Consider the following 19,385-nt stretch of genomic DNA (forward strand, 5'->3'; position numbering starts at 1 on the left):
GGTCTGAGAATAGGATGTAAACTATTTTTCATACTTCTACGCGGACGGAGTCACGGGTAACAACTAGTAATGTATATATGTATAGGTAGGTATGTAAAACTTATATCTACTCTACACATCGTCACTACTTTGAAAAAGCCCGGATCTCAAAAATGGATAATTTTTCAAGGTGAACTTTATGAACATTATTTCAAGAGCCAATTTTGTTGACGTGTCGATTTGAGGTACGAGATTTTTACAAAGTAGTGACGATACTCCGGCTACTTAAATTGATCGTAGCTTTGTTCCACAGAAGCTTCACAGTTTTTGCTAGAATCTGACTCAAATTCATGTTACCTAAGCTATAAAAAATCCATTCCATCGATTCTTATTCGCATGCATCTGAAATACTTAAGACCTTCGTCTAGAGCTTACTTCTTTTATTCCGTTGACCTCGGACCGATGACCGACGTCTCGTGTGCGATTTACCTGAGAGTAAAATGCCCGTGGTTAAGGTTGGTTCGCTATAGTGATTTAAGCGAGTAGCGAGCACATTGCTGGTTCACAAGGAAGTGTAAAAATTAGAGTCACTTTGTAGCACGCAGCGTGCTCGTCTACTTGATTATATCACGAATAAGTATAGTCGTGGAGTCCGGATCGATACTCGGCTTGCGTAGGTATCTGTTTATAACATTTCGCCCTCTAAACTTAAATAACACGTTCAAAATGAAATACAATTTAATTTGGACTGTTTTTTTATTCAAGGCGGTTTAGGTTAGCTCAGCGTTTAGGTAAGTAGGTACTTAACTAGTTTATATACGCGTATTTTTCGATAAACGTTTAGATTTTTGCAATACCCTGACTTAGTAGGTAATGTAATAGGTATTTATCAGCCTCCAGCAGCTACACATCTATGTATGGGTATAGATCTTTTAGATATAGAGTTGATATGTAGATATCTATAGCTACGGGGAGCCGGAGAACCGTCTGCACAACCGGTCCAAGCGCAATCAGTGATGGGATAGCGCTAAACTTGGTTAATCGATACTTATAAGTACTAAATTCATTCGAATACAAGTCGAATACAGTCAAAGAGTTCAGTCGTGGAAGTAATGTATTATTTATTCCAAAATTATAGTTTTGATATATTGAATTAAGTTTAATTAGGTAATTAATTACAATATTAAATTGAGTGGGTTAGCCATGTTCACCTACAGTTAGTTTAGTATTTTATTCACTCCAAATGTGAGAATTATCCAATTAAACATTAGCTACACACATACTACATCTACGGAATCGAAGGATTAGCTACATGAATTGCTTGCTCGATAATTTTCAGATAGACTTTATTTACGCGATTTACATCCCTTAACACCTTGTATTGTCCCATCCTTAAGCGCACCAAAATGGTCGATAAAATTGAACAGAAAAAAGGGCCACAAAAACGCACCGAAATCGGGTTTGGTAACCGCCTGGGCAGACTCGTTGGCGCCTGGTGTTATCGAATTTGCAGACCAATTGCATACTGCTATAGCCGGAACCAAAAAAAACACCTCATTCTCTACCTTTAATAATTTACGCTAGCAATCACTTGTGAATGTACATGTATGAGCCTAGTGATAAATTTAAGACCTAGGTCCAACATCTGTATGGTAGAGTCACTGTACGATGATCCCTGTGACGGTATTAAAACCTCCGTCAAAAACAATATCGACTTTTTGACATCACTCTAACTATAAGAACTATCATTGCAAATGTCATGTCACAGGGATCATCGCAAAATGAATAGGTATTAGGTACAGTAGTGCGATGAAACCGTTAAATCCAGGATATGTATTTGTTGGAGATACAAATAGAGGAGTGAATTTATGTATGCCCTAACAAGGATTAAGAGGATAAATTTCTTTCACTTATATTTTATAGCAATGAACTTTATTAAACTTTAGATAGCTAGATAGAGTTTTTGCGCTTTCCGTATTAAAATTTGTGTCGGTCGTACAGTATACATTTTTAATTACAAGCTCTTTGAGCAGAAAACTACAGATTGCTCCATAAACACAAGTTCCGACAAAGCATTCGCTTAGAAATATGTCTGTTGCGTTTTTTTCCCGCATCTTGACTACGAATTGTTCTCTACGCCCTCAAACGAAAAAAAAACGAAACTCCATTGTATTTCGGCGTCAAGCTGTCTGAGGCGACCGCTGTTTCTAAGAAACCGACTTAAAAGTGTTGCAGACTCACTGGTTTATAGTTCAGCTTATAATACTCCGTATTGTTATGATGAATTATAAGGCAAATGTATCATTGTTAAAATTATCAGTGGACTATGGTTGTTATTGAAAAGTTGTTATTAGTTCCTATGCTTCTAGCAGTGTGGATGTATTTCTTGAAAAGTGGAATCGTTAGGTTTATTATCGTCGGAAATAACATTATTCTTTATATGAATGTTTATGCTACCTTCCAGTGACCCCGGCCGGACGAACGACGGACGCTCGTCCGAACGACCGTCCACTCCGATATTATATGGACGTACCTACAATTCAACATCGGCGAGTAGCGAGTTAAGCCCTGGTTATTTTAGCTGGGCACCTATTTTCTCGATAAGTAATAATCAACGTCACCTACTACGATAATTTGGCATATCTAATAACGACTATAAACCGGCCAAGTGTGTTTCGGGCCACGAACTAATCGTTAATACGTTTATTTGATTTACACCTTTACCTACTTATAAACCGCAGATGTCTATAGATTTATGCTTTAGAAATAAGTAAAAAACCTCTAAGTGCAGATTTAAAAAAAACCCCAAAGTGCACCAGGCATCTACTCAAAACAAGGCTATATTACTGAAATGAAAATGCTCGACTGTATACACCATGATTATTAGCCATGCTAGATAATAACAACATAGATTTACAAAAGATACAAAGCTCTGAGAGCTGTTTCCTCGGCCTCCCCCTGTGACAGATTTGAGTTTAAACTGAAATCACTGATACAAACTATAATTTAGCTTTAGCTAAATCTATATACATCGAGTCATCGAGTCACCGTCTTGATATGCAGTCAACCACTGAAGAATTCTAAATAGTCTCTGTTAGCAACTGCTGAGATTACGAAACGAACTGACAGGATGTAAGTAAGTAGAGAGTAAAGAGCGACAGTGGATTCCCTGCAAACGGGGTCAACGTAAGTGGCAATAAATGTTTAATTGGTAACTTGTGTAGGCATCAGTTAATCTCATCAGGCATCAGTGACTAATGGGGGCCTGGCTTAAGCTCGACACTAACAGCCGCAGTTTCATTTGATGTCGCGCAAAAGCATTCGCTATGGCCCTTAGCAAGCCATAAATGGGCGACATGCGTTCGTTGTAGATAAGAGTATAAGCAGTTTACTAATTAATCAACGAACAGTGTTCCGCAATGAGTGTCTAAATCTAAGAGCCAGTTATTTTATTATCTACTAGCTGTGCCCGCGACTTCGTTCGCGTTGACTTAGAATCATCTCAGCCAGTTATTGTTTTGACTGCTTATCTGTCGGTTTACAAAGAATACCTGCCATAAACATTGACTTGCGACCTCGCGACGTGTTGCTTCAATGAGAGTCCTGACATGCTGACACCCAAGTCATTTACGGTGCTTGAACAAGACGGACACTGACCACTAAATCAGAGTGCCGATGCCAGTCCTTTACTTATATTTTATTAAAATATCTTGTGTCTTCCCTACATTCGGCGATAGCCTCCATAAGCCTACTCCTGCGTGTTCAATATAATAATGCATTCAGGTTGCTGTTGGGACTACCCAGGTGGTGCAGTGCATCGTGGATGTTTGCAGAGGCCCGCACAGACGGTTTTCTAGCGCTCATGAGTCAGAAGATCGTCTTGTTGATGGGCCAATCTTGAAGAGTACTAACAGCATCCTGAGTGTCATTGCTGATAGGTAGGACTGCCCCATTTTAGCGTACTGTATGGGTCAAGTAAAGGCTGTAGCGCGATTAAGATTTAAGTAGGCTATCAACTAACATAGACTAATAATTACTGACACTATATATGGATGTATTCAAGTCTGAAATAAAGTTTTATTTAATTAATTTAATAAGGAGGACCAGGAGCACCAGGCTCTTGCAGGCACAAGAATCAGTTTTAGTGAAATTGCCCAACGATCATGTAGCAATATTCATAATGCCCAGACAATGTGATAAATAATGAGCTTTAGCTAATAATAATTATCACTTTACCCGGTATAGCTTGTCATTATTCATAATGCCCTTATTAATCACTTGGTCCATAACATATATAACTATAAAGTCGAACGTAAGCTGAACTCTATTGGATATGCTTAACCACAGCTTAAGCTCACATTATCGTGGTGACATATTTAAACACCTACTTTATATTTTCTAGCTTTGTATACTTAAAAAAAACCGGCAAAGTGCGATTCAGACTCGCGCACCAAGGGTTCCGTAAAAATTTGTAGGTATTTACGAATACACAGTTCAAATTTCATAGTTCTAGGTCAACAGAAAAAAGGGGCCCTAAAAATTTTGATTCCCTTGAAAGTGTCGAAATACCTATACGTTTATTGAGGCATAAACGGCCGTAACTTTTTTTTCGTTAACTTAGAAATATGTTTTTTTCACAGCTTTCTGGGACTGTAGAGTTGAGTATGTATTATGGTTTTAATTTGCACGCTTTCCCGAGATAAAGGGTCTTGACAGACCGACGGACGTACGGACAACAAAGTGATCCTATAACTATTAAGCTAACCCTATGAATGTTATATTGACAAAATTCTACTAAACTATATTTAATCCAAGCTTTACACAATTGTTTAAGCTTCAGCTTAACTAACTGCAATTGGGATGTCCCAATTTTTGACAACATATAATAAATCGAAAATCATTTGGAGAAATAGGCTTTGTGAAACGTTTTCAGAAATCAGATTCCAAAAATGTAATAAACTGAATTAAATAAACAAAATTTAAGCAATGACCCTCATTTGACCCCTGCAGTGTCTCGTCACAAAGGCAGTTATAAAGCAGGTCTACACTCTTAAGCAAATTGACAGTTTGAAATGTTGCTGTCCTGCTTATAATAGCAAATAGTGACAAAGATAGAACTTTTATCACATGATGCGCACCCGGCTTTAAACAGTTGTCATTTATCGTAAAGTCCGAAATGTATACGAGTATTTCCAATGTATTTTTACAAATTAAATTATTAAATTACTACGTTACAAGTAAATACAAAAGATTTTAAATATCAGATTTAAATAAAAATATCTATTTACTATCACACCATTAAACTCGAAATAATTGAAGCTAAAAGAAGAGAAATAAATAAAACTATTTGTCATGGTTCATTTAGGACCCTAAGCCGTGCTTGAATTATTGTCAAAATGTAATGCCACAAATTATGTTTTATACGACCTGAATTTTTCTAGGCAATGGAACGTGGCTGTCTCACTGTGACGTCATCCTGCGTATTTCGTAATAAAAATATAAAAAATTAAATATTCATCCAAATTCAAAAACAATGAAAATGGTATCTTAAATATCCTATTCTTTCCAAAAATAAAATAAAAACTATAGGTAATTTTTTTTGGTGCATCCCAATTCTTCCGAAACTGTTCCATTAAATTTACATTTCCGTTTTTTTTTTTAATTTGTGAACCGATTCTAATGAAATAAACACTCAATGTTAATCCAAGGCAAGGACAACACATTAGTGAAAACTGCATTCCCCTTAGGTTAAGCCGTTTCTGAGATTAGCGTGTGCAAACACACAGGCAAACCGACTAACAGACATCCAGATAATAATTCTAAAAATCATGGTTTTGGGTTCTATTTGGCTAATATTATCTTATCCCTATAGTAACAGTTATTCGCAAATATTTTCAATGTACAGACACCGACTTGTTACAGATTTCTTATATGTAGAGAGATATGTAGATAGATAAAAGAAGAAAGAAAGACAGATTGGCTTAGCACTTTATTCATATGTTGTTAATTATACCCAAATAGAAAAAGGTGGCTGCGATTCTTTGCTGAAGTGTAAATTTGCATTAGGTACATTTTGACCACGCATCAATTTATATGGAAACCGTACCTGACTGTTAGAAGTTTGAATTATTTTTACTGCTTCAAAGGGTATTTGATATTACGAGTAATTTCAGCTTGATACGCATTCCTGAGAAAAAGGGTCTGGATACACAGACAGATGGACAACAAAGTGATCTTATTAAGAATTCTGTTTTTCATTTTGAACCCAAAAAACTATAAAAAGAACACCCAAATTGATAACCTCCTTTTTTGAAGTCGGTTAAAAATGCAGAGCAGGCAGATGACTATACTTGTTGAGTCATAGCGATTTTTTACCTGAGTTTATTTTTAAAAATAAAATTATCTCTTCGCTCCACCGCTGCAAATAAATTATTAGTCATTGAATCGTTTGATAGAATAAAAATACAAGGTCAAGAATAAACTGGACTGGCGACTGGAATAAATAACAGGGTAGGTAATAAACAGATTTAGGTACGCATATTTTCAATTAAAATCGATATTCGCAAGTACAGTCAACCAATTTGATTTCTGGCGCACCATGGAACTTTATCATAGTAGATTATTTTATTTACCTATAGTAATACATATCGAGACGTAAAATGTGGAATCAAATTGGTTGACCGGCGTCCTTACCTATATAACTAATATTTGCGATATTCTATTAAAAATTACTACATAGTCAGTTTAATACATCAGTGTACATAGTTCTATTTTCTTCTACTGTACTATTATGATTATGTGACTGGGCCCAGAGACGCCATAATCACTAGCGCGCGCAGGCGCTCAAAATCGCATTTTGCAATCTATTTCTACCCTCATACAAAATTTATCCCATGACCGGGGTTTTCTCCAGATTCTGTGCGTCGATGAATATGCATATTGTATCTGTGTGCGTAAATCTGTAAACAATTACCTCTAAGTTCAATTTATTTTTCTTTATCCGTGCAAAACTTATCAGTATCTTCGTGCGAAAGGGGAAATCCCGTTAAGTTGCACCAAGTTACCGTAGCCAAAAGTAACATCAAACCTATCCTTAAGTCTCTTTTATTTGGCAGCTAGATTGACATTGGTTATCGCTAACTGTAAATTGTTGTAGAGGCTGGAAAGTAAGCAATAGATGAACAAGTTAGTTTGAAGGCCAATCCGAAAGGGAATTTAGTCTTTAGTTATACTTATTTGGTCTTAATGCGTTCACAGTAAGAAAGGAAAATATTCTACTATCTTGCGGCGTTCTTTTAGCTCTGTGGCCTCCAGAGTCGTGATAGTTTGGTATTAAATTAAATTGCTACTAGGAAGCGATCCATAATTACCAATTGGGGAATTGGGTCAAATGACCCAGGTCATAAAGAGGTGCGGGTTGCGTTGGGATGGGTGCGGGGAGACGATTACAAGTTACAAGTGGCCGAGATCGGCCTGCGGGCGTCGCCCTGCGTAGGCAGACCCTTTGTCTGAATCTGAAGTGAACTACGACTAACAATGCTTCACTTTGTCAGCTTACTCGTATAGTCAAAATATATGTATCTAGGGAACTGCACCATAGGAAAACAAGTTTAAATAAAAATACGAGTAAGTGCCATTAATAATCATTGAGGAGTTCCGTCTCGCGGACACGATCCTGGCCAGACTACCAGGATGTGACTGCCAGATTATTGTATTGTCATCAGATTTACGTAAGTGTGCCAAATTTCAGCGCAGCCTAAAATCGAAAAGTGGGTCAAATTCAGATTCCAAGATTTGACCCAATTGAGCAGAAACTTATTAGACGCTTTTATTTAACGGGGCAACAAAAGCTTGTAATAAGTTTCTGTTAAGAAAGAACATTTTTAATACAAGCTTTGTTTTTGCTGACTGTACTTTTTGTTAACTGTTCTAGCATTGTCATCTCAACTACATTTCTGTACCTAATAAATTTCAAGTTCTTGCATTCTAAATCGATGCCATGCCATTAACCGTTGAGGAGTTCCGTCTTGCGGAGTAAATTCTGTCCAGACTACCAGGACGTCGCTACCAGTACGTATACCTAGATAAGTACCTATACTAAATTTCAAGTCAATCTGACCAGAAGTTACTCGAATTTAATTTGCAAGATTTGACCCGCACATAAATAAGCGCGAGCACGAAGCAAATTTTGGGTTCCATACCCCAAGAGAACTATCACTGCAATGAGGCTCTTCTAGTCCGTCCGCTCTAAGTCCGCTCTATCTGTCCCTCCGTTGGTTCCAAGGCTGTAGTATAGAAATCTTTTAAGTCATACATAATTATTATTAGACTCTTAAATTTTTGACAGGGTAATATAGAGGTAATATTCATCTGCTATTATTTACTATGACTGACATAAAACTATAATAGAAATAAAATAACGTTAAAAAGCAAACTCAATCCTCATACGAGAAACGTGTCTTTTTTTCGGTGTACTTGATATCTCCAATAACAACTAGTGTGACAAATCGTACGGTGGTATGGAAAGAAAGAAAGAAAGAAAGAAAAGAATTCATTTATAACAGCAATGACATTACACAGGTTAGGAAAAATAACATTAAGAAGTGTTGCCGCTATAAAAAGGTCTCGGCTCAGCATATCGCTGGTTGAAAACCAGCACTGGTCTTCCGCCGGGCCACAGTATGGGATCTTCCGCACGCTTATCCAGTTTGTTGTCTGTCTATCCGTATGTCACAGGTATTTTATTGGGAAACTATAAGTGCTATAAGTTTAGGTATTTTTTGTAAACTGCTAGGCAGTTAAAACAATAACTGGCTAAGATAAATCTAAGTCCACGCGAACGAAGTTACGGGCACAACTAGATAATTAAAAAAAAATTGCTTACGTACCGCCTACATACTCGCTGCTGTTTAGTCCCACTCCCAATCTGAGGCAATTTATTAGAAGCGTCTGCTGATTCTCACTATTTGGGAAAATACTTTTAGTTCCGTTAATTTCATTTCCACACCTCTTATTATAGATTCTCAACTAGACAAAAAGTAAACTACTTATCAGTTTCTGCTAGCGCCTCAGTGTTTTTAATGCACAATATCAAAACATATATACGGAAAGTTTCTGATATCATACAACACGCAAATCGGCGCCATGAATAACGAGTTCAGGATTTCTTTGTAATATCAATACAAAATGTCGCTCAATTCGATAATACCTGTGCACTAAACAGCTCTCGAAATTGTTGTCTTCCGCCTTCACGCGTGGGGCCCCTGGGCCCTTTTATTTCTGTTAATGTCGAACCGCCGAGTGTGTTGGTATTTGGGAATACTCTTATCTAGCCCGGAACTACGACGTCTATTGTTGAATACTGTTGCCTATTAGGTGAGTGAACAGTGAAGATCTGTGTGGTGCCGATATGGAGACAGCTTAGAATATTTAGTTTAACGACTATGGATGCGCCGCATTATAGCGCCTGATCTTCATCGTCTGTTTTACGTGTTTTATGTGGGCTTTATTAGACAAACTGCACATTCATGAATCGGCCCAAGCATTACTCATGTTTCAAATTAAGTGCTGAACCATTTATCTATAATAAATCAACGTCAAGCTAGCTATCAAGTATATGTGAGAAGATACGGCGCAACGTAAACACTTGTTCGCATCTGGATCATTGTTTACGGCTTATTTCAAACATAGTCCGACTGCTATTTACACTTTAGGGCGTTAGTCAGAACAGATGTTGTAAATCCAACTAGAAGGCATTAGTTTTAGAAAATTTATAACATCAGATTTCATTCGAAAACAATGTGATTTTGCATTAGCGGTAAGATTTTCAAAAATAAATAACGGGGCTCTTTGGTTGAAATACATATATATTGGGGCTGATTTCTTGAGCTTGTGTCTCAAGCAAAATATTTAACGTGTTCGGAATCCAAAAACGCGTTTGGTCCCTAGACAATTTTGATTATCTATTATTATGTACGTCTATTTAGTGTGAGAGTAAGCTAACCAGTGTTGGTACAGTTGGGTCGGCCATTTCTGACGGCGGTGTCCGGCAGCGGTTTGCCGTCCGGCGTGACGCACCAGCAGCCGGCGGCGGCCCCGGCGGCAGCGCACTGCACGGCTGCATAGGTTCCGTCCGCGCGGCACCGCGGCACGAAGTTTGCCCGCCGACCCCTCTGCCCGTTCAGCGCATAGCGCTGCGTTATCAAGCAGGACGACTGACCATCTTGGTAAAAAATAAAGTTCACATTTAAACTTTGTATATAAATACATCAAAATATACAAAAGAACTACTAATTCGTAGCTGCAAGTAGCTGGCACCCGCAGTACCTACACCGGCAGCACCAGCTGCCTACTCTGGAAGTGACCCACTGCATGCGATTGGCAGCAACGTAAATTAAATCTAATTATATAACGTTCCTGCGCTTCAAAATAGATACGAGTAGGTATGAGTAGATGCTTGAAGTCACCTAATTAAGTATCCCTCACTAAGTGTAGGCACTTACATTTACCTTTGCATATTTGCCTCGGAGATGAGGCAGATCTAGATTAAATGAAGGTCAGATGTAGACAAAGACGTATTTGATCCGAGTCAGTCGTTGTTAAACAAGGCCTCCTGGTATGTAATTTTTGCAGTGACGAGCACGTGTCATTTATATTGCGGTGTACAAATGAATGTCCCGGGTTACTGAGAGCTCACCAGCACATGGTCCTTTCCTGGCGACAGCGACAGGCTCGCCGGCGCACTGCGCTTTGATGAGATGGCAGCGAGTCTGGTAAGTCCGTCCGTCGGTGCCGCAGACGGCTCGCCGGGGGCCCGCGGACGTCTCACAGGCTGCAGATTGGCCGACGCAGTTTTCGTTGCTTGTCTGCATAAAGAAACATCAAGTTGACCACCTAAATTAGTAAAAGCTAGTAAATATGACGCATATGTAATATACGATCAGATCAGAGGCTGTGTTGTCTAACGCACTGACGTTCGCGATCGCATTCCACCATCTCTTTCTACCCTCGGTATATACCGCGTGACAGAAAAGAAGTGGTGAAAACGATTGTGATTCCAAGTTTGTTAGAAAATAATCCATAGATAGGCGTTTAATTTGGTATCATATTTACAACACCAGTTAGTAGAATGAGAAAATATTTTTCACTTCTCATGCTCGTAAAGTTGGTATTTATGCTGGATCTAGGCGATATAAATATAGTACCCAGATTGAACAACTAGAGCATAAAACGAGCCGTTTTACCCAAGACGTTCATATAGCCACCCGAGCCGGTACAGCGAGGGTGGATTAGACACGTCTAGGGGAAAATGGGTTTAATGCTCGAGTTTTACACTGCTTTTCGCGCAGATTGCGAGGAAATAAAATAGCAACAATGGAAACAATTCACTTTCTACGTGCCTTTTATTCTTCATGCATTATTATATAATCATGTTTTTTTTGATTTATTGATTTATTCTGATTAATCTGATTGATTTTTAGTTTTATATAGATTTAAAATTATTAAAAAGTATATGTAGAAACTTTTTTGTTTGTGGCTGTTGACACCTAATTAACTTGGTCTTAGACGAAGATTTAACTTTATGCTCTAGAGCATAAAAAGTCATTTTATGTCGCCTAGATCCAGCATAAACACGAACTTTACGTGAGAAGTGAATATTACTTTTTATGCTCATGTTGTAGGTGTCAACAGCCACAAACAACAAAGTTTCTATATGTATGTCGTAGCTTCGTTACACTGCCCACACTAGTTGGAAAAGCCGTTTAGTTTAACCCATATATGCACAGAACTATTTTTAGTCTTCAATATCTTTCATTCGCTAGACGTGACAGATAATTAACCGTTTTCGTATACAAATTCGCGGGTTTTTTGCACGGTTCAAAAACGACTCACTGGGCATATATGGGTTAATTAAGATAGAACTGTCGTTAGGTACTTAGCTATCATTCTGGCTAATGATTCTGTCAGTTCGTCTGTCGATTAGCTCTGTACATACTCTGATTGGTTTTGTAATTTAATTATTATCGGCTGGTGCAATAAAACAACCGTGTTCCAAAAGGAGTTCTTATTGAAGCTCTCACTCAAGTACCTACATACATCATGAACGCACCCTGACGGCGAGACGGAAGTACTCTCAATCCATCCATCATCATCATCTCATCTCTCCTCTCCGCTATCGTCGATATATTTTTTTATCATTTTTATTTTATGTAAAACTAAAAACATCCAATCATTCAACAAAAGTAAAAATTATTAATTGCATGAAAAATAAAATGTATCTACTTAGTGAAGTGAACAATAACTAAGTGAACGATTGTTTCCACTGTTGCTATTTAATTTCATCTCAATGGAAGTGAAAAGCAGAGTGTAAAACTCGAGCATTAAACCCAATTTTCCTCTTGACGTGTCTATCCACCCTCGCCTCGGTTCGTCTCGCCTCGCATAATATGAACGTCTCGGGTAAAATGGTCCGTTTTATGCTTTTGTTGTACAATCTACTATTTACCCTGTTAAACCATGATTGAGAAACACGCACACGCAGCACGTTTTCATTTTCTTCTAGTGGCAGTCGCAGTAGCACTGGCCTATTTACAAGCACGGATTCTTTCTGTCTTTGGTATGTCTTAGGATGCAACACCTGGCAGCTAGCGTCACAAGCTTCGCCATTCTGGTAATTACTGATGTCACGCAAAAATTAGGCAATTCGATGGGAATCGAGTTATTACGGTATCTACCACGCTAATGTAATGTGATAAAGGAAAATATATAAAGCTACCCAAGTTTCTTTCGTACCCATCACATGCTTATAATTAGATTTTTCCGATCAGCGCCGTTTAAATATAACCGATTGGAAAGGTCTTTCATCCACTATTCCTCGAATAATAGGCATGCGTACTTGCGAGGACTGTAAATCTTTTACTTATGTCCATTTTCCTTATAAACGGGTTCGAATGTTTTGTTATGCCATCATTAGAATTCAATCCACAGCACTGACGAGTGTGCGAGCGCGTATGTTTATTCTTGATACCAATTTTTGCTTGGGTACGTTTACATAAAATACTTAATACCAAAAACATTTTGTTTAAATTAATAACCTATGTTAAACCGTCTAAATTTGTTTTTCTACGAAATATTAGTACTACTCAAAAGAAAATAGAGGCCACGTGAGTTTCATTGATAAAAAGAAAATAGTAAGAAATGTAATTCTTTGTAAGATTCCTTGTCCAAAAATGGTTTTATACTCGTAAATACTGCACAATACAAATACTATTAATTCAATTAAATGTATTCCCATAAAAATGATTTTTTTTACGACACTGTTCGAAAATGGCGCCATAGTAACCTAAATCCAGTACACAAAACTGCCTATATTAATTATGTACATTTAACAGCTGACTCATTTATGGCTCGCAAAACACGACAACAATGTAACACATTACAGTAACAGGTCGTATCTACGAGTATACATACAGTGTGTTACCAGCAGCCAGGTTTTTTTTTAATGAGGTTAAAGTGACGTAGTTCTGTAACTTAACCATGACGTAATGACATTAATTTCATTAATAAATTAAAATTCAGACTGTTAACTTTCTAACAAAATTATAATCGCCAGCAATGTAGGTACAGCAAAGCAAATTGACAAGTAAGTGTAAATGTCTTATAGATACTTTGATTATTACTTGTAATTTTGCTTTGCTGTCCATGGCAATTAAAATTTTGTTTTAAAGATAAAGTCTGATTTTAGTTTATTATTTACATTAATGTCATGGTTAAATTACAGAAATACGTTACCTTAACCTCCCTTAAAAAAAGCCTGGCTACCGGTAGCACACTGTATACGTGTTACATAGTACGATTACGATACGACTTACTTAGAATATATTTCAGAATATTTTTCCCGGCGTGCTGAAAGGACAATAATCAAACCAATCAAAAGTATTCGGCTGCTGCATGTGAAATTAAATAGACCAATGAGAATGCGTCATTTTTTAAACTATATTTATATTTTATGACTTATGAGGTTTTCTATTTCTTAAACGTATAATCATGGACGTACTACCTCCATGCGTATAATATAAACAAAATGCTTTAATTTTTTTTACGTATTATAAAACGCCACCGTATTCACTTTTTAAGCCGCCGCGCACAGCACTGCACTGGCTGAACAGCCAGGCTGCTTAGTGCGGGGTATTCATTTGGTATTTATCCTCGTCATGTTCATCTTGCTGCCGCAACCAAGCTGCTCAGTGCGCGAGTACGGAGGTCGGAAATGACCAGGATAACGTTTTTATTTTTTTAATACTAGTTATGTGGTGTAGGGTACCGGCCACTAAGAACGGAGTCGTTTAAAAAAAATGATATCACAATAGAAAAACTAAAATCGGCGGCGGGAAGCAAAACGCAGTCTTTGGATTGTTATTGTTTGTTTTGTGATAAATGTTTTTCATTTCCTCACAGTGGTCGTGAAAAGCACAATGTTTAGTCTCGGCCAAAAGTGCAATAGATGAACTCGTATTATCGAAGGGCTCCCCTTTGGGTCGGCCTCGTTCATCTATTAGGTATAGATGTACCTATACCTAATAGATGAACGAGTTAGTTTGAGTATGTATGTATACATACTTACATTCCAGCCTCTAAGTACAACAATGTTCTATTGATTTAATTTTACCGATGAAACTCAAGTGGCCCTTATTTTCTTTTGACTAGCATAGGTATAACTTTGATGTTTTAATAATAATAGCTGTATGAAAGTAAAATATATAGGTACAACATTACCTACTAGATCAACGAATGATGGATGAGGTAAAGCGGTTTCTCATTAAAAGATTAATTATTACTTCATTACGCGGACGTAAAAAATATTCTACACAACATGAGAATTTATCATTGAACAGTTTTATTATTAGCCAGAATGCGTCATAACACGATGGTCAATTTAAATAGAATATTAATGACGAAACATCGTAAATAACAGAAGAAATTGTACATCATAATATCAAATAATATGTAACTGTAATAACTGAATCGTGATCCCCTGTGGAAACTTTTCGTAGAAAAAGTCATAGTGACATCGCATTGCTTGACAAGGAAATATATTATGACATTTACCGTGAGAACGTTCTACGGTGGGTCAGAAATCGAATGGTTATGGATTTGTATATAATATTATGGGGCGCCCCTTGAATTGTCGACTATTAATCGAATTTAATTTCATCGAAAACAATTCATAGAATATTCAATACTAATATTTTTTCTTGGAGTAATTTTACTGCATCGATTATTCATTACATATTAAACATTATTAGAAAAACAGTACAAGGATTATTATTTGCTTAACAATAAATGTCATCAACTATTCATGAGACAGAACAACTAAATGTTGCTGTTTATTTCTTGGACATATTATTATAAAACGCTAGAAAATAGCTTAGATTAGAACTACGACATCAACAAAAATAAACCAGTACCAGAAAAATTGGTTCGGTTGGGTTCGAACCGCGACCCCAACAAAAATAAATCGCTGTCAGAAAAGAAGGTTAGGTTAGGTTAAAACTGCGACTCCAACAAAAATAAATCACTGACAGAAAAGTGGGTTAGGTTAGGTTGAGTTAGTTAGGTTAGGTTACGTTAGTACTATTATATATTCTGTGGTTAGATTAAAACTGCGACCCCAACAAAAATAAATCACTACTCGGAAAGTAGGTTAGGTTTGGTTAAAACTGCGACCCCAAAAAAAAATCATTCAAAAGAGTATGAAATGCAGGTGGTAGGACCTTGTGCAAGGTCCGCCCGGATTGCTACCACCATCTTGCTCGCTAATCCTGCCGTGAAGCAGCAGTGCTTGCACTGTTGTGTTTCGGCGTGGAGAGTAAGACAGCCGGTGAAATAACTGGCACTTGAGGTATACCATCTTAGGCCTCTAGGTTGGCAACGCATCTGCAATACCCTGGTGTTGCAGTTGTCTATGGGCGGTGGTGATCTCTTACCATCAGGAGACCCACTTGCTCGTTTGCCATCCAGTCGAATAAAAAAAAAAAAGAAATAATAAAATATGAAATGAAGTTCTGCCAAATAAGCTATCTATTAAATAATATTTCCAGAAAATCGATCCCACAATCGGTGACTTCAAAATACTTATTTTTTATCATTTGAGGTAGATTTGGGGTAACGAATATTCGATGAAATGAAAAAATAGGAAACGTTGACTTTTAAACTGTTATTCGATTAAAAGTTTGTCAACATTTCAAGGGTAATTAAATCAATATTATGACGATATAATCTAACACCCTATTATACCTACTAGAGTAGAGGGGGAGAGTCTTGAATATGTAGGTAACTTGTAGATCGGTACAATATCTTTATTAGCTCTCCCAATTGAGCAGTATTATGAAGATGTAAATTTGCTTTTTAGTAGCCAAATCAATATTTTACAGTACCCGGCGAGATTGCACATCGGTCTTCGAAAAAAGAAAATTGGCTGTTCAGAAGCCGTATTGCGTGAAGTTTCTGACGCTCGCGATCGCAATAAAAATGACAGATTTCGCATATAAAAACTGTCATTTGATTGCGATCGCTAGCGTCAGAAACGTTACCCAAATACGGACTCAGGACGATTTCCGAAAATTGGCGACAGTCCGTCAATAATTTTTTATCATTAATTAGTTTACGTCAAATTAATGACATGTAAACTTCGAACATCTATAGAGAACTGTTGCAACTACTAGAAAAAGGATAGTGTTTCCACTTTTTCCTAAAGTTGCCATCGTACAATTTAAAGTTTTGGGGGTTTCAACAACTCTTTATTATATTTTTTCATCTCAATGCGTCCGTACTCTATTAGTAGCCGAGTCTCTTTCCAAAGACCGATGTGTAGGTAATCTTTATGGCTGGGTACTGTAGTATTAATTTTGTAAGTTAAAGGTTTAACGTCCAAAACCGCCCAGCGCAAGCTTTCTGCTTTTAATTTCATGCTTGAATAGATCAATTCAATAAGCCTCGTATCGTCAATTTTATTTAGCAAACTGCTAGTTCTGTATTTGAGGGGAACCGTGCTATGAAAAGATGATTTCGGGGCTGCAAAGTTATCTTAGATGAGAAAGCTTAAAATTACCAGGCATAAGTAAGTACCTAGTCTTTGTAACTTTAGTGTGGGTACGCACGCATATGTAAAGCCATTTGGATTAGTCGAAATTATTTTTTTTAATTAAAATTTTCGAACATATATAGGTACAGATGCGTCCTCGAAAATAGAGGATAAAAAAGCTTCGTTTACGCTTGGAGAACATTAGAACTCTTCATATTGTTCTTACGCACGTAGGTACAAACGGAGCCTTAGGTAAGTCGTTTTTCAATTTTTTTTAGTAGATTAAATAGGTAGATACTGAGGAATTAAACTCATACAACAGGATATTCTACTACCTACGTTCGTTTAGAAACTAGCAGTTTACTAAACAATTTGATCGTTAGATACTTTGTTATTGAACTTGTGGTAAAACAGGGTCTTAATAATTTACCGTTTGGTAAAGAGAGGAGTCGGTCTCTCTGCTCTTTGAATAGGTTCTTACTTTTTTTTTGCCAGCACAGTTTATCTTTTTTTTAAATAAAGTCCTTGACAACGCAGCGAAATGGCGTTTTGATTGCATTTTGAAATAGGGTTTTGTTACTAGACTTCCATGATAATTCCAAAAATAACATCGGGTCTTCATTAGCATAGCATGAAGAACAACCGTGTATAGTTACAGATTTATATCTCTAGTCTTAGGGATTGATATTTCGAAATTTTATAAGCGTGAAATATCCTGATCCTTGAGAATATCCCAGTTGTCCCAGATCCGTACCTTTCTATTGGTATAGCTATACTTTGGTTCAAATTAGTCCATAGTTGTTGGGTGAAAGAGAACAAACATACTTACACTACACACAATTACACAAACTTTCGCTTTTACAATATACTTAGTAGGATTTAATTTAAAATACATTTATTATTTACACACGCTTAAATAAATTTATTCAAAGCTACCACTCGCTAAATAATTTTGTTAGAAACTAGAAAACTAAAAACTATGCTAACGCAAATGCGAAAGCAAATATCTATGTAAACATTACCAAAAGCTTAAAGCTCAAAGGCATTTCACTATCAGAATTACATAGTCTAACACATTTCCTCGATAAGTAATAAGTAGTTACTTAATTGAGCATTTAAGGATAAGCTTAGCTTGTGACTATGGCAGTTTAATTCCACTACATACCACATTAAAAATGCGGCTAAGTTTGATACTTAAAAATACATATATTTACAAAACAACATTCACTTAAAAATGATCTTAGCGCAGTTAATTAATTAAAAGAGAATTGCATTTGAGTCGGCTTTAGGATGAATTATTAGCAAATTAAGTTTAATATCATTAACTACATCTAAGAACTTTACCTTAGCATGGGGCACTGCACCAATAGTACATATTTTAATAGTTAAAATCAATAATTGGATGACTAAAACACTAAAATACATATTGCCAAAGTGGTAATCGAAATTCTGAATCCGTGTTCTAATGTCACTTGTTCACAAAGCTTGTACCGATCCGGGTATAGTTATTTAAAAACTGTTTGGTCATATTGACATAGCTTTATTATACGATATTATTTGGCACCGGTAATAATACGGTACGGGGCAGACGCGAGACGTTCGTCTGGAGTGAGAGTTAAAACAGAATAAAATACATAATAACAAGGATAGAGCGATCCCGTGCGAGCAAAGCGGCGCGCGCGCACCCCGCCCCGCCCACCGCTTAGAGCTGATTTGCGACTCAACGGGAATAATGATGCACTATTTAGTAATAACTGGTGCTAATCATCAATTTGAAAAAAACCGTCACGGCGCGGCGTATTTTTTTGAGAAGTTAGTCGTACTCGTACGTATATTGACTTTAACATAAAAGCTTATAATTATAGTGAATTAGTGACGTACCTACATATACTTACTGCTGATTAACTTATGTAAGTAATTGTCGAGACACCTTTTGGTTAGGAATAGTTAGGTAACTATTTGTGCAACAAGAGAGCAAAGTTATTTTTTGCTGCGAGTGTTGATTTTGAATCCCGAGTAAGCGAAGGATTCTATAATTGAATCGCGAGCGTAGCGAGTGACTCTAGGTTAGAATTCTGAGGGCAGCGAGGGATTCAAACACATGAGATGCAAAAAAACTTTGGCCTCGTGTGACGCATACAACTTTTCACCTCCAGCAGCGACAACATAATTTAAAGGTTTGAATAAAACCACATAATATACTTATTATTTGACGACCAGATGGCCTAGTGGTTAGAGAACCTGACTACGAAGCTTGAGGTCTCGGGTTCGATTCCCGTGTCGGGGCAGATATTTGTATGAAAAACACGAATGTTTGTTCTCG

The 19,385-nt window shown here is 37.0% G+C and overlaps 1 protein-coding gene across 1 annotated transcript in view; it reads right to left on the minus strand.

Moving 5' to 3' along the window:
• The window catches only part of LOC141434169 (SPARC-related modular calcium-binding protein 1-like), a 33,001-nt gene extending 14,279 nt beyond the window's left edge, over positions 1 to 18,722 (minus strand). Inside the window, exons 1-4 of the mRNA XM_074096506.1 lie at positions 18,407 to 18,722; positions 10,676 to 10,844; positions 9,983 to 10,201; positions 415 to 468 (exon numbers count right to left, since the gene is read on the minus strand). Of these exons, the coding sequence (XP_073952607.1) occupies positions 415 to 468; positions 9,983 to 10,201; positions 10,676 to 10,844; positions 18,407 to 18,487 (523 nt within the window). The 5' untranslated portion in view covers positions 18,488 to 18,722. The remainder of the gene's footprint in view (positions 1 to 414; positions 469 to 9,982; positions 10,202 to 10,675; positions 10,845 to 18,406) is intronic.
• Between the last annotated feature and the right edge of the window lie 663 nt (positions 18,723 to 19,385).

Source organism: Choristoneura fumiferana, chromosome Z (genome assembly GCF_025370935.1).
Source record: "Choristoneura fumiferana chromosome Z, NRCan_CFum_1, whole genome shotgun sequence".
Lineage (NCBI taxonomy): Eukaryota > Metazoa > Arthropoda > Insecta > Lepidoptera > Tortricidae > Choristoneura > Choristoneura fumiferana.